The following is a 15,272-nucleotide window of genomic DNA, read 5'->3' as shown; positions in this document are numbered from 1 at the left end:
GCTTTGCCTGGTGAGGAACTTGCTATATAGACATAGCAAGCCTTAAATTTGCAGGGATCTCTTCCTGAGGGCTGGAAACACTGTCATGAGCCACCAGGCCTGGCTCTTTGTCAACTCTTAAACGCCAAGATTATTTTCTTGAAACACATCTTGAGTTAACAGAGAGTGAAAAAGAATGAGCCTGACTTACTACTTTATTGAGTATCTTACCTAATTTTTTTTAAAGGCTGTCATTTAAACCTAACAAAACTAGCCCCCCACAGAAGTGCAAAAATCAACTATTTGCTTCCTTTAGATTTCATTCAACTGGAAAACTATGCAGGTTTCTACTTTCAAACTTGTTAAGTGCCTAAATGATTTTTTGTTTCCTGAGAAAGACTAAATAATAAGTACTTATGGACTACTGAAATCTTCTGTCATAAAATATCATAAAATCTTACAATCCTATAAATATGGAAACTATTTTTGGCAGGTGCCTTGGGCCTTTGTATTTTTTTTTTTTTTTTTCTTGAGACAGGGTTTCTCTGTGTAGCTTTGCGCCTTTCCTGGAACTCACTTTGGAGACCAGGCTTGCCTCGAACTCACAGAGATCCGCCTGCCTCTGCCTCACCATTGCTGGGATTAAAGGCATGCACCATCACCGCCTGACGGGCCTTTGTATTTTTATAGGCCTTTGTATCATCACACAGTGTTTGTAAAATGCAAATTCCTAGGTCCTCTTTAGAGCCACATGGCTCAGGTCATTCTGCATGCTAATTTTAGAACCACAGCAACTCAAAACAGACTAATGATCACAAAGAACTCCTATTCCTTACTAAGTCTGTACTTCAGGAGACAGGAGAAAAGTCAGGACTTCAGGCTCACTCACAATCAGGCAATGATGAGAATGTCATTTTCAAAGTTTCCATATAAATCATTAATACCACATATATTGAGGGGGGGAGCGTTGAGACAGGGTAGGGTCTCAAGCAATCTTACAGTTCAGATTCTACAATCTCCACCTCCCGGGGGCTGGATTACAGGCCTGAGCCATCATAGTGGACTATATTGAGGAGGTCTATGTGTGTGTGTGTGGCCTTACTAGAGATTGTGTATGCTAGACAAGCACTCTACCAATCCCCCGGCCTTTACTAGAGGCTCCTCACTAATGAAGCTCTCTTTGCGCCTTTTCCCAAAACTATTACAGCCAATCAACAAGATCACTGAAATCTTTAGTCACCTCCAATTAACCGCCCCAGCTCCATCTGTTTTTGTTTTGTTTTTTCTTTTATTAATAACATGATCTTATGCTGCACAGGCTGGCCTCAAACTCCTGATCATCCTTACAAGCATGTCAGACCACACCACCACACCAGGCTGTTTTGTTTAAGATTAATGCCTGAAGAAGGATGTTACCCTGTATCGTGGAAACTTCACTGTAGGCTACATTGTATGCAACTTTTTCGCAAATGCTGATAAACTTCACTCCAGGGAGCTTACAAAAGAAAAAGAGCCGGGCGGTGGTGGCACACGCCTTTAATCCCAGCACTCGGGAGGCAGAGCCAGGCGGATCTCTGTGAGTTCGAGGCCAGCCTGGTCTACAGCGCGGGCGCAAAGCTACACAGAGAAACCCTGTCTCGAAAAACCAAAAAAAAAAAAAGAAAAAGAAAAAAAAAAAAAGCCAGGTTCTTTCACTTTTATCATCTCCCTGATTCTGAGTCTGGGTGGCACCTGGGAAACGACAGCGTCTCCAAACAGTCCGGGTGACTTTTATTTGTTTTTAATGCAGGTCTTCCCCAGGCTCCAACTTAACCATCCTCCTACTCCAGACTAGTGAGAGCTGAGAGTGCAGGTCTGTGCCCACCTCAGGTGAATTTTAAGATCGAGTGGTAGCTTCACCATACTGAATCTTAATTATTTGCCACTAGCTGGCCCACACATTGATAAGATTTCAGGCGTACCATCAAATTAGGCAGAAATCGCAAAGTTGAAATCTTTGGTTGAAATTTCAAAGTCAAACTTAGTTCTTCAACTGCAGAATTCCTCTTAATTACACTTAATGTAAAATCGGCCGACCTGAAAGGCCATGCGCGTCCCACGTCAGTAAAAGGATGACTTTCTTTCCAAAGCCATCAACTCTTCAAAGAAAAGGCCTCTCGGGCGAATATGTATTCTCCCGACTCCGTGCTTTCTTTAATTCTTCTGAGCGCTAAGAAGGCACGCTGTGGTGCAACACCGGCTTTACCAGCCACGGGAAATGAAATCAGACTTCAGCTACCCTACCAGCTCTGCAACTACTTCACTAAAAAGCGAGTTCAGTATTTTTTTTTCCTCTCAAGAAAATGAACCGGACAAGCGCGACGAACCCTCAGAAGTTAGTTCCCCTTGCCACCACGTCCCTCGCAGAGACTAGGAAAGACACCGCGGAGACCCGGGCTGGGCTGGGCTCGGCCAGCCACCGCGCACGGCCCAGCGACACCCTCAGAAGCGAGAAGGGGACGAAGGACCAAGGAAAAGCGTGGCGGAGAAGAGGCAGCTCTGGGGAAGACCTCGTGAACAATGGAGAGCCGGAGCCCCGGAGCCCCGGAGCCTCGGAGCCCCGGGCCGCCGCCGCCGCCGCCGCCGCCGCCCGAGGATGCGCGCGACCCCGGCTCACGGGACAACCGGGGAGCCGGAAGCGGCAGCCATTACCTGCGTCCGAGCAGCCGTGGGGCCTGGGCCGCAGAGAGCTCCGGGCAGCCGCCGCCCACTGGAGGCGCCCACACCTGACCGCAGCTCCAGCCTCGCTGTGCCCAACCTCGCAACGCCATCTTCCCAACCTCGGCCCCACCATGGCCCGACCTTACCGACCCCAGCCCCGGAACCACTTCCGGGGCAAAGGAAGACCACAGAGCGCGGCGCCGCAGCCTAGAGCGCCACCTGGAGGCGGAGCCAGTTCCGGCCGGCCTCCTCTCCGAAGAGCACCTCCCGGGAACCCCTGGTGAAGAGTGGCTAGGGAAAATTTGAGCATTTGGGTAACGCTGTGTATCAGACACCCTCAGATTACCACATTTAATCACAAGACACCGTTTTACAGTGCTTCCGAGGCTCCGAGAGATGAAATGGCTTGCGAGTCTAGAGCTTGTCAACTTGTCCTGCATCTTACCTCTTCATGTTATTCTGATATCCTCATACGTAAGAGAACAGAGCTCATATCTTTAACCCGAACTGAAATTTTAGCCTGTAGGTCAGTTCTGTTTCCTGCCACTGCATCCGCCATGCCTTAGCTGCAGCCATACCCAGCCATGGGTCGTTTATCAAAGGCACTGATAACGGAATTGTTAGGGTCTGAGCCTTTACACTCGCAACCCTAGCAAGCGAGGCTTGGCCACCTGTCTTCAATATGCCGATTAAACAGTCAAACAGATAGTAAAAAGCAGGAAAAGATTTATTCAATGGGGCCACACTGGGAAGAACGTAGAGGTCCAGTGACTCTCCAGCTCATCTTCCAGGTCTAACATTAGGATAAGGCTTAAATAGAAGACAAGAAGTATGCAATAAGGAATTTGTGTTCCCTCACCTCTCACCATTGTCTGAGCTCCATTCTACAGGATGGCCCACTTGACAAGTTGCAAATCTTGGTTGTAGGAGACAAGCAAGTGCCGCCTTTCCCGAGAGCAGAAAAACACTTCAAAATGAGAAGAGATCTTAAAAAATTAACTTCATGCTGTTGACGAAAACAATTCTTCAAGAAGACATTACAGTTGTATTAATGTATTGTTATTTTGGAGACAGGTTCTCAATGTGTAGCCCTGGCTGGCCTCCTTACAGAGATCTGTTTGCCTCTGCCTCCTAAGTGCTAGAAGTAAAGGCAGTTCACAGGCTTCCTTCCTCTAAACAGGTCTTTGCACCCTGCCAGGGGTTGAGGTGGAGCTCCCACCCAAACATTCCAGACTCTTTGGGTATAGGGATGCCGGTTCAAGTCTGACTACATCCTGTGGGCATGGGGCAATGTGGGGAAGAGGAGTCGGGAATTGGTGAGCTCACATTTGGCAGGAGGTATGAATGGAGGAGCATCCGGTTAATTATCATCCTGGAGACCTCAGGCATCTGTTTCTTGAGGAAGCAAAGATAGCAAGTTTCTAGGAAAAAATAGATCATTAACATCTGCCCTAGTTGTACTGTAAAGATGAATGCACAGAGCAGAAGAGCAGATAGGCCCTTTATTGGGACATCTTGGAAAACCGGAGGGTGGAGGGTCCCAGCTGCTGGACAAACCATGTATCCTGAATAGGTGCCCGCTTGAGCCTGGAGAGATGGTACCAGCATGGATGTCCCAGTAGCTTGGCAGCCGAGGGGGTGGTGAGGATCACAGTATGAACGGAGAAGGGACCTCAGAAGAGAGAGGTAGGGGAAGCACCCGGCCAGTGGGGGAGTTTGGGCTGGAAGGTGGTGATTAAGGAAGAAGGGCCTTCCATAAAGGAGCTCAAAAGGGCTCAAACCTGTAGGAGAGCGTGGGGTGGCCCAGAGGTGGGTAAGGGCAATGGGGAGAAGGGAGGGCCAAGATAACCTGAGTTCAATGGAGAGCTTGGTGAGCTGTTGTTTGATGAGTCCTTTGGCCTTCTCAACCTTTCCTGAGGATAAAGGTGTCAACCATAGTTAGGAGGTAACGGAGTTCTTTAGGTGTGGGCATTTGAGTGAAGTTCACCTGCCAATCCTCGCCTGGTTGGTGTCCTCGAAGCTGGTGCAGAGACTGACATATCTGGAGGGTCCCTATAAATGGACCTGTGAGATACTCAGGAGAGTGTGGGGGCCAAGGTGAGTGTGGTCCCAAAAAGGCTGAAAACATTGCGACCAAGCAGAGGTGCAGGGCAAGCAGGTGTGACCAGAAAAAGAGTGTGAGAAGAATAGCCCTGCAAGAATGCAGGGAAGTGTCAGGGTCTTAAATGGGAAGGAAGGGATCATGATGTCAAAACAGAATAAGTAGCTCTCGTGTCCAAAAGAAAGTCAATGGACGTACGCATTACCTGCAGCATCACCCTAGGCTTGGAGAGGGCAATGGGAGTCAGCAGGTCTAGGCCATGTCAGTTCTCTGTCAGGCTTAGGAGTTCTCAGTTGCCAGTGTTGGTGAGGCTGGGCCTCCATGGCGTGGCATGGAGGACAAGCCTGCACGGGGGCATTCCGATTTCCAGTGCCCAGGCTGTCGGCAGATAGGGCATGGCCTCCTGGGCGGCTAGGGGTCAGGGCAATACCGTGACCAGTGGCTCTGCTTGCTGCATTTGAAGCAAGTTTTTGGCAGAGTTGACCTGGGCTCAGCTCCAGTGGGATGGAGCCTCCTGGCCGACTTCCCTTGTGGCCCCAGAGCAGCTGCTAAGGCTTGGGCTTGGAGCGTATTCTGTTGCAGCCTTGTCTGTCGGATTGACTCGGCTGTCATTCTCGAGCATTAAAAGCTTTAAAAGCTATTTTTGCCAATTCCTGTAGAGGAGTTTGGGGATACTCCTCAGCCTTTTCAATTTTTTTTTTCTAATATCTGGCACTGACTGAGAAATGAAATGGGTGGGAGGCAGGAGTCTGGCAAGACTGAGTCTAAGAAGAAACCGGGGAAGATTTGGGGACGTTAGGCCAGTGTGTAGGTTGAGGCATTGGGAGATGGGGGGGACAGTGGGAGGAGGGGAGGATAGGAAGGAGGAGGAATTTGGTCTTAGATTTGTGGCCGCAGAGGAGAGGGTTGGGCAGGTAGAGTTTGGGGGAGGTGGGGGAGAGGTCAGTGTCTCCACCAGTGAATGGAACATGTGGCCCCATAGGAGGGGGTTGAGCAGGTAGAGTTCAGGGGAAGTGGGGGAGGGGCCAATGTCCCTGGCAGCATGGTCAGAGTGGAATTTTTAGGATCCCAGTTCCCAGATAGGCGGGAATCTGGAGGTGCCATGACCCTAGCCAACAAGACCGGTGCTGTGAGACATTGGCCCCTGTAGAGAGGGTGAGAACGCAGAACCCAAAAACTGTGAACGTAGGGCAGTTCTGTCAAATTACACAGACAGCCCCAATTTGAATGTATTTTGTGAAAGGCCCCACAGGGGCATTTGGGCATCAGGCTTTTGAATGGCAAGTGCTGTTTCTCAAGTCTATGCCGAGGACCTGAAGTCTAGCACAAGGCGTCTGCTGTGTTAAGTCTTAGGTCAAAAACGAGGGAGGGGGGGTCCCTTCACCAGAACATTTTCTGGAGAAGGGGTCCCATGGAACAAAGGCAGCCCTCTGCACCAGAAAGGGTCGGGTGGAGCAGAGGCAGCTGTTTGCTCCAGAATGGGTTGGGGGCCTGGCGGACACCCTTGCCTTCCTAGGCAAGGACTTGGAAAGGAAACTTACCCAGCTGGGAGCTGATCTCAGTCTGGCAGAGAGCAGGTGTGGGGGAGAGGGGTGTTTTCCCACCTTGCAGGCCTGGACCAGTGGGGAAAAATCATCACCCCCTTGGTTGAACCCCCAGATGATGTCTTTTCACTCTGAAGGCCTCTCTGCCGACACAGCAATCCAAATTAAACTGAATCATACTGAATTGGAAAAGCCCAGGTTTAATGGGTAAAGCATTCCCTGGCCCCTCAGAGAGGAGACTGGGAGGAGAGACCAGAAGAACCAAATGTCTGTTTTGGGGATGCAGTTTGTATACCCTGTGGGAGTGGTCTTGAGCCTCTCTGGGGCGGGGGAGCTGTGTTTGGGGGGCTTTGAAGGGGCGGGTTTGGGGAAAAAGATGGGGGAGGGGAGTTGAGGTGGCTCTTCCACCAGAACATTCCAGACTCTGGATATAGGGATGCCAGGGTGCCAGGGCTTGAGGTGGAGCTCCCACCCAAACACTAAACACCTGTTTGTTCTCCATGTAATGGCAAGGTTTTCCTCCTGCCCCGCTAGTCTCTCGCAGATAGTCCTGGCCATGTCCAGTCTGCTGGGGGTTTTTGTTGTTTTTTTTTTTTTTTTTTTTTTTCCCCTCTGCTCTGGATTCTTCCAGAGGCCTCTGGGTATTCTTTCCCTTACACACAATAAACGCTCCCACCACCATGGAGTGGCCATTTCAGTATTTTTTTTTTTTTTTTGCTGCTCTGTCACTTACAATGTAAAGTTGGGATCTGATTGACCATGTGCTCAGATGGACTCTGGAAGGTAGGTACAGGTGATCTCATACAGACACCGGCATTTTGGTTCTGACAGCAGCACCATACAACAGCAGAGAAATTTTATATTTTTATCTATTTGTTTGGCAGTGCTAAGGATAGAAATGAGAATCTAGCACACTCCAGACCAACATTTTACCACTGAGCTACACCCAACCCTCCCATCTTTTAAAGAACATGAAAGAGAAAGGTAAAATACTGCCCCCCCCAATTTTTTTTAAAGATATATGCCCTTTGGATGGGTGGTGGTGCACGCCTTTAGTCCCAGCACTTGGGAGGCAAAGGCAGATGGATCTCTGTGAGTTCAAGGCCAGCCTAGTCTACAAAGTGAGATCCAGGACAGCCACAGCTACATAGAGAAACCATCTTGAAAAACAAACAAACAAAAATGTATGCCCTCTGGTCAGAAGGGGGCAGGAGAGGACAGAAAACAGTGTGCTTCTCCAGCACCCCCAGGATACAGTTGTCTGTGTCTTGTCAATACATTTCCATCATCCTAGAAAGTTCCCTCATTTTAAAAAACATTTAATATTTTTATGTTTATTTATTTTATGTATATGTTTTGCCTACATGCCTGTCTGTGCACCATGTGCATGTCTGCTGCCAGAGGTCAGAAAAGGATATCTGAGTCCCTGGAACTGGAGTTACAGATAGTTGTGAGCCACCATGAGGGTGCTGGGAATCGAACCCGGATCCTCTGGGAAGAGCAGTTGTTAGGAGGAGTCCACCAGCGATGACCACTCAGACACAGTTTATAGACAATTGAAAGTCTTTATTCCAGCTGGCTGGGACTTCACTCAGGGATCCAGGGATCCAGGTGTAGTCCTGAGTGTCCAGAGCACAGGTTGTTTGAAGCAAAAACCACATGAGGGGGAATACGTAGAAGCAAGCAGTTTAACAGAAGCCAAGATAAGCAGTTAGCTGGAGGGGGTTCTGCATACGCAGGCAGTTTATCAGAATAAAGATAAGCTAGCTTGAGCATCTTGACCTCTGGTCTCAGAATAGAGTTGGGTAATTTTCCAGGGCATTCTCCATCACAGAGATCAAATTCTAGCTAAAGCTGACATGGCCTCAGCAAGAATACAAGATGGAAGAACCTCTGCACTGTCTCTCTGTCACACAGAAAGTACTCTTAACCACTGATTTATCTCCAGCCTCCACTCATGTATTTTTAATGGTCAACCAACCGTATGCCTGACCTTGGCAACCACTTATCTTTTTTTTAAAATTACTTATCTGTTTTACTTTTTTAAAAAGTAGCATAGAAATGGAATCAAAAATGCACATTCATCCAAGTATGTTTTCAGCTTCACTCGATAAAAATGCTAAGGACCAAGAAGGCCGGGGTTGTGGTTCAATGTTTGTTTTGTTTAGTTTTTTTCAAAGAACAGTCAAATTCTTTTCCACCACAATTTTACCATTTGACAGTCACCAGCAGTGTGTAAGCACTCTGGCAGTCACCAGCAGTGTGTAAGCACTCTAGCAGTGACCAGCGGTGTGTGAGCACTCTGGCAGTGACCAGCGGTGTGTGTGAACACTCTAGCAGTGACCAGCGGTGTGTGAGCACTCTAGCAGTGACCAGCAGTGTGTGTGAGCACTCTGGCAGTGACCAGCGGTGTGTGAACACTCTAGCAGTCACCAGCGGTGTGTGAACACTCTGGCAGTCACCAGTGGTGTGTGAGCACTCTAGCAGTGACCAGTAGTGCTCTTGGGTCTTTGCATTCTAGTTCTTAGGATTGCCAGAGTTTTGTTTTTAGCGATTCCAGCAGATGTATAGTGGTTTCTCATTTTTATTTTAATATCTATTGAAAGCGTGTAATTCTCTTTAATAAGATTTGTTTGGAGACACAATATTTCAAAGCATTGGGATTGTTTCAAGAAAAGTAGATCTGGGGTCCCTGATGGAAAATACGATGGGAACAGTTATCTAGACAACATATGTAGCTACTTCTTCCCTTGGGTCCAAAGAGAGCAGGAAGAGGACAGAAAATGATGTGCGCTTCCCGCCCCACACACCCTACCCCAGCCTATCCCACCCCACCAGTTACCACTCCCCAGCATTTGCATGCACTACTGTTTATAGTATTGTGGGAAAGCCTTTCCCTTTGAATCTTCTTGGCTATTACATTGTGACATTGGACTTCCCCCAAATGATCTATGTGAACTGATTCAATGTCAAACCTTACCAAATATTATAAAACCCTCCCCTGCCAAAACATAATTACCCTACTCTAAGAACCAAACCACCCTCCCCAGTCACTACTGCTGGATCCTTGCTAAGTCCGTTTTCTGGGGTTAAGGTCAGAGCTTGTGTGAGAACTATGGGCAGCTGAGCTAGGTAAAAACCCACATCTTCCTAGTCTCTGATTTTTAGGGCTGGAGTGGCAGGTCTGCTTACTCCTAGGTGACTACAGGCCCTCCTCTCTAGGGCTGAGGCTGCTCAGGCGAAGCACGGCACGAATCTTCTGGGGTTGAGGCTGTAGTGTCCCCCCAAAGACATATTCCAGCCTGAGGCCCTGGCTCCCTTCTGGTAATTGAAACCGAAAGGTCCTGAGGAGGGTAGCAAACATCAGGAAGAGCTCCATTCGGGCCAGCTGTTCCCCAGGACACACCCGATGCCCTGGAGGCAGAGGGAGAGGTCAGAGGGTAGCCGGGGACTGTGTCTGTCCCAATTACCTTCCCACCTACCACTCCAGGACCCAGCACTGTGGCTGATACCTGCAGAGAAGGGCAGGAAGGCCTCATTGGCCACAAAGTTTCCATCCTTGTCTAGGAAGTGGCCAGGGTTGAACTGTTGAGGGGTCTCCCAGCACTCGGGGTCATACAGCACAGAGGCCAGATTGGGCAAGATGATGGTACCCTGCAGAGAAGAGCTGGTGTAGCTCATGGAGGCTCAGACTGCCCAGTACCCAGCTTTGGCTTGGGGCTAAAGGAACTGCAGTATATGGGTGGGGGTGGCCAGGTTGCCCAGGACTCAGGGAGATGTAGCAGGGAGACCCTGAGTGGCCCTCCCTCCAGGCACACACCCACTAAGGAGATGAGTCTCATGCCTCTGGATTCATGGCTGCCCTCCATGCGGGAAGGGAAGAAAAGAATGGGGAGATTGAAAAGGTGTGGGGGAGGGGAAGAGCAAGTATTGGAAAGACAGAAAATGTAGAGTCGTAGATGGAAACTTGACTGGTTAGTACTGGGGAGAGGAGACCATGGATATGTCCTCACCTTCACCTCCACCGTAGCCCTACTTGTGACCCTGACCCACCCTGCAGCCCTAACCCCAGTGCCCACTCTGTCTCACAAGTGAAATGGATGTGTGACTGGACAGAGAGTCACACTGAGCAAGGGGGAGCAGCAAGAGCCAAAGGCTTCAGCCCAAATAACCTAGGGTCCGTTCCATGTGGGCCCTGGGCTAAAGGGAAACCCCAGTTGCAGCTAAGATACAGCTCAGTGGTCTGGCCCTTGCCTAGCATGCACAAGGGCCTGTGTTTAACCCTGGAGTCCCGGCATGGGAAGGAAAGGGGGGCGGGGAATAAGAAGGGAGGCAATAAAAAGGTCCAGGCAAAGAAGAATGGGGATTAGTTATGGCCCTGGGTCTTCAGATACGCAGCTTCAGGATTCTGGTGAAGGCTTCCTACCCTATGGCTTATTTCTCAATTCCATAGAACTAGGCCAGATATCCCATGGGCACCAGGAGACAGACAGCAGGATTCTTGGTTTTGTCAAGGAGAGCTTTAGGTTTAAAACGAAACCAAAACAAAAAGGTCTGAAGAATTTGAACTCTGCATCCCAGGCAAACACTGATGGAGGTGCAGAGGGGGCTGACTTTGCAAGGGTTCCAGCGGGTGTGCGCTGTTGTGAGCTTGCTGCACTACCTGGGCTGAGGGACGAGGCCGGGCTGAGGCCATCGGGACCAGTAAGACACCCAGACCTGCTCACTCTGTGACTCCACACACAGGTGCTGGGGAGGCACGTGTTCCCACTAGTGCCTGAGTAAGCTGCACATTTTTCCTTAGAGTGCTGGGAATTTCCCTGGGTCTCTGCCTGAAATTAAATAGCCAGATGTATTGTGATCACCAAACACCCACCCCCGCGTGGTGTTGGGAAATTGGGAAATAAACCCAAGGCTTCACTCACATGTACTTTACCTCTAAGCCACACCTCAGCCAAATCATCAATTCTTGTTCGACAGCTGAGTCATCTCTCTTGCCCAACTCAACAGTTCTTAATAATCACCTTCAGATGAAGGGACATTTGCAAAGAGGCTATGATCTCTCATGTATCCCATCCCAAATGACATCTGGTGCCTTGCAAAGCACGGGCAGATCTTGGTTCGTGGGGCAGCAGTCAGAACACCCCATATCCACACATAGAAGGCCAGCATGCCTTTCCCCCGGAACCATCAGCCTCCTGGGGCCTCTGTGCTAGCCTGTCCTTGGGAAACGGCAGTTTGAAGCTCGTCACCACTTAGCATGTCGGAGCAGAGACAACTTGAAGAGCATCCGTGTGCTGGGCCCGCTGCGCTTACCGTCTCTCAGTTGTTGAAACGGCGTGTTGAGTAGTATTAACTGTCAACTCAACAAAATCTGGAATGACCTGGGTGGTGGGCCTCCAGCTTGGCTGTGGGGGATCTTGATTACATTAGCTGAGGTGAATAGACCCAACCACGGTGGGTAAGGTAGCACCATTTCCTAGGCAAAGGACCCTGGGCTGTGGAAGGGTAGAAAAAGCGAGCTGGGCACTACTGGGTATTGGTTCATTGCTCTCTGCTCCTGACTGGGTATAATGTACCAGTTCTCTCAGGTTCCCGATGCCTTGACTTTCCCTCAGTGATGACCACGTCCATCTCTTCAGTCCCTAGTTTTGATTTTTGAGACAGGATCTCATGTAGTCTAGCCTGGTCTTGACTCTGTAGCTGAAAATGACCTGGAACTCCTGATGTTCCTGCCTCTATTTCCTGAGCTCTGGGATTACAGGTATGTACTACTAACTTTTATTTGTTGGTTTATTTTTGTATTATTGGCTATTAAACCTAGGGCCTTGCGCATGGTAGAACTACGTAAAATATGTGTGGAAGACAAACACTGGAAAGAGGTATCTTAAAATACCCCTGAACCACAGGACACTCTAAGATTATAAGTGACTACATCCTGCCCTAGTCACCTCCCCAATGCCACAGGTGACTGAATGACGGCTAACTGTCAGGCTGACAGAAGCTGGGGCAAGTGACTGTGCTGGGCAGGAGTGCTTTCTGCAGGGGCTGGGTCTGGCATGGGCCCGTTCCAGACTACTTACCTTGGGCACGTAGTAACCGTGCATCCAGGTAGAAGTCACACACTGACGCACAGCACCCACAGCCACCACGCTGCTAACACGCTGCACCTCGTGGAGGACAGCTCGGGTGTAGGGCAGCCGTTCTCGGTCCTCATAGCAGACGGCCTGCGAAGTGCCCAGGACCTCGTCCAGCTCCTGCTGCACTCTCTCTGTGGATGGCTCAGTAAGGGTCTCGGGGAGATGCCCGTGCCCCACCCCATCCCACTGGACACCTCTATCCAGCTTTCCACCCAGAGACAGCTGCTGAAGTTCACAGTCCGAGGTCATACCCCCCACCCCACCTCCAGCCGTTCCATGGGAGAGGCCCCGGATGTGAGTCTCATCGCCTAGGAACCGTTGTCTTCATTTGACATGTGGGGAAACCAGGCCTCGACCGGGCAGGGACTTTTGCCCTCACAGCTGGTTACAGTCTGGTTTGTTCCCTGGAGAACTCCAGCTACCTTTGTTCCTCACAACTGTGATCTTAACGTTAACCTGGCACTTGGCAGGTGCTGAATCATTACCAAATGAGTGAAGCCACACTTCCCCAGCTGCACCAGTTCTGAGAGGCAGAATGATTTCTCAAGGTCATGGAGCAAGTCACAGGCTGGCAACTGAAATCCCTCATGTCTGACTCAAAGCTGTCAATGTCCCTGTGCCACACAGATGAGAACAGGACCCTCCCCCATGGCCACAGAACAGAGTGATGGGGTCATGGAGCAGGGTATAACTGAGGGCACCCTACCCTGGACGGCTCCGTGATGGACCAGGTGTATGAGTGCCCAGTGTAGTGTGGTAGCTGTGGTGTCGGTACCGCCCAGAAACAGGTCAATCACCACTTGGATCAGGTTCTCCTCGTTGAATGTGGAGACAGGGTCAGCCAGGGCCTGGTGGGGTGGGGAAAGGAGCAGCCTTGGCTCTAAGGGTTCATTGTGCACAGCCCTGGTGTCTTCCTAAGATCTGACTTGTCCCAAGACTTAGAGGACCAGGACTCCTTGAGGGTGAGACCCCTTGGAGGGAGGGCCCGAGTCCAGGGACGGGACTGGCTTCCATGGGGGGACTGCTGTGGAGTTCCGCCCCCTCCATCTATGCCCTCTGCTTTGCAGCCTACCGTCTGTAGAGAAGCCAGCTCTGGCCTGGAAAGACCCTTTCTTAACCCAAATGTCCAGGTGCCCAAAAGTTTGCAGAATGAGTCAAACATGAGAAACAGAGCTCATGGCTGAGAAATGAAGTACACCCCAGGAGCACGGACTCCCAATCCCTGCACTCCAGGCTAACCTTGGTGATTTGTGACAGGTAGCAGTTGATGAAATCCTTGGGGGCCTCAGGTGCCCTGAGCTTGTGCCTGATGATTTCATGGCGGATGAAGCCCTTCACAGCCTCATGGTACCGAAATATCTTCTGGTGGGGCCCTGAGAGGTAGCGGAGGGCCCAGGGAAACATGTCGTATAGCTACAGAGAGAATGGTCCACTCAGAGCCTACTCAGGCACCAGTCCCGAGTCAGGACAGCTGAGCACTGTTACTAGGGCCTCCAAAATGCGGTAGGCCTCTCACTTAAAAAGCTCAGGGCTGAGCAGAGCGTGGTAGCCCATGCCTTTAATCCCAGCACTCGGGAGGCAGAGGCAGGAGGATCTCTGTGAGTTCAAGGCCAGCCTGGTCTACAAAGCAAGTTCTAGGACAGCCACGACTCTATTACACAGAGAAACTATGTCTCGATAAACAAAACAAACAAACACACCTAAAAAAACTCAGGGCTGCCCTTTATGTGGAGAGCCCCAAATTGTCTAAACAGAAATGAGAGCCTGGGAGACTCAGACCCAGCCACACCTCCTGCCTGTGTTTACCCTCCCAGCCAGACCCTGGCTGAGGCTCCAGTCTGACTTGGATCCAGATATTCCCATGGCCTGCATACCAGCCTCCCTCAAAGCCAATTACCCGGCGCCAAATAGTGCTGGCAAAGGCTAGGCCTAGGTTGATGGCCTGAATTAGTTCCAGGAAGATGGGCTCCTCCGAGAGGAGGTGATGGCCAAACACCAGGGCCCCGATCACTCTCGTTGTGGATCGAACAATAGGAGCCTGAGGGTCGAAGGGTCTGCCTGTGAGGAGAGGGCAGGACTCAGCGGGAGGAGGCACAAAGATCTCTGCCTCAGCATTCATCCAGCCACCAACACTGCCATTCCTTTACTTAATCCATTCTCAGACCTCACACAGGTGCCTGCCGGCCGCTCCCCAATACCTTCTGTGAGCCATGTTCTGTGACAGACTGTGAGAGGCTGATTAGACACATCACATGCTGCAGGCATGTCACGGCTGGGAAGAAGGTGGGGTGGGATAGGAACTGGCTGTGCCTAGGATTCAGGGAGAACTTTGTTCCCCCCAAGACAGGGTTTCTCTGTGTGGCCCTGCTTGTCCTGGAACTCACTCTGTAGACCAGGCTGTCCTCAAACTCAAGAGATCCACCTGCCTCTGCCTCCTGAGTGCCGGGATTAAAGATATGCACCACCACCGCCACCACCCAGATTTCAGGGAGAACTTTTTAAGTCTTTTGTGGCCTGGAAGGGTATCAGTTCCCCACAGAAAAGGAAGTGTTGTGGCCTATGAAAGTCCAGAAGGGAAATCAACATTTGCACAAGGCTGGAAGGATGAAAGGCCATCGGTGTTGACTGAACACATCTGGCTAGCCACTTACTTCTGTATTCTTAGGTCTGTGTCCACTAGTAATATTCTTAGGTTTCAGGGACACAATACACACACACACACACACACACACACACACACACACACACACACACACACACACGCACACGCACACACACACACACACACACGCACACGCACACCTCTAC

General features: G+C 50.3%; 2 protein-coding genes across 2 annotated transcripts in view; both read right to left on the bottom strand.

Annotated features, from left to right (window-relative positions):
* Parl (presenilin associated rhomboid like) overlaps positions 1-2,845 on the bottom strand; it is a 28,976-nt gene extending 26,131 nt beyond the window's left edge. Inside the window, exon 1 of the mRNA XM_052740188.1 lies at positions 2,671-2,845. Within this exon, the coding sequence (XP_052596148.1) occupies positions 2,671-2,789 (119 nt within the window). The 5' untranslated portion in view covers positions 2,790-2,845. The remainder of the gene's footprint in view (positions 1-2,670) is intronic.
* A 6,681-nt stretch (positions 2,846-9,526) lies between these two features.
* On the bottom strand, positions 9,527-13,868 carry LOC128111649 (cytochrome P450 2J5-like). Its single transcript, XM_052739885.1, has 5 exons — positions 13,704-13,868; positions 13,171-13,312; positions 12,408-12,595; positions 9,837-9,978; positions 9,527-9,738 (listed from the first exon to the last, which is right to left on the bottom strand). Exons 1-5 carry the CDS (start codon positions 13,866-13,868, stop codon positions 9,527-9,529), a joined length of 849 nt encoding a protein of 282 aa, XP_052595845.1.
* Between the last annotated feature and the right edge of the window lie 1,404 nt (positions 13,869-15,272).

This window comes from Peromyscus californicus, unplaced genomic scaffold (assembly GCF_007827085.1).
Source record: "Peromyscus californicus insignis strain IS unplaced genomic scaffold, ASM782708v3 Scaffold_16__1_contigs__length_79575227, whole genome shotgun sequence".
Taxonomy (NCBI): Eukaryota; Metazoa; Chordata; class Mammalia; order Rodentia; family Cricetidae; genus Peromyscus; species Peromyscus californicus.
Note: the sequence above shows the minus strand (reverse complement) of the source record. Positions and strands in the feature narration are given on the sequence as shown.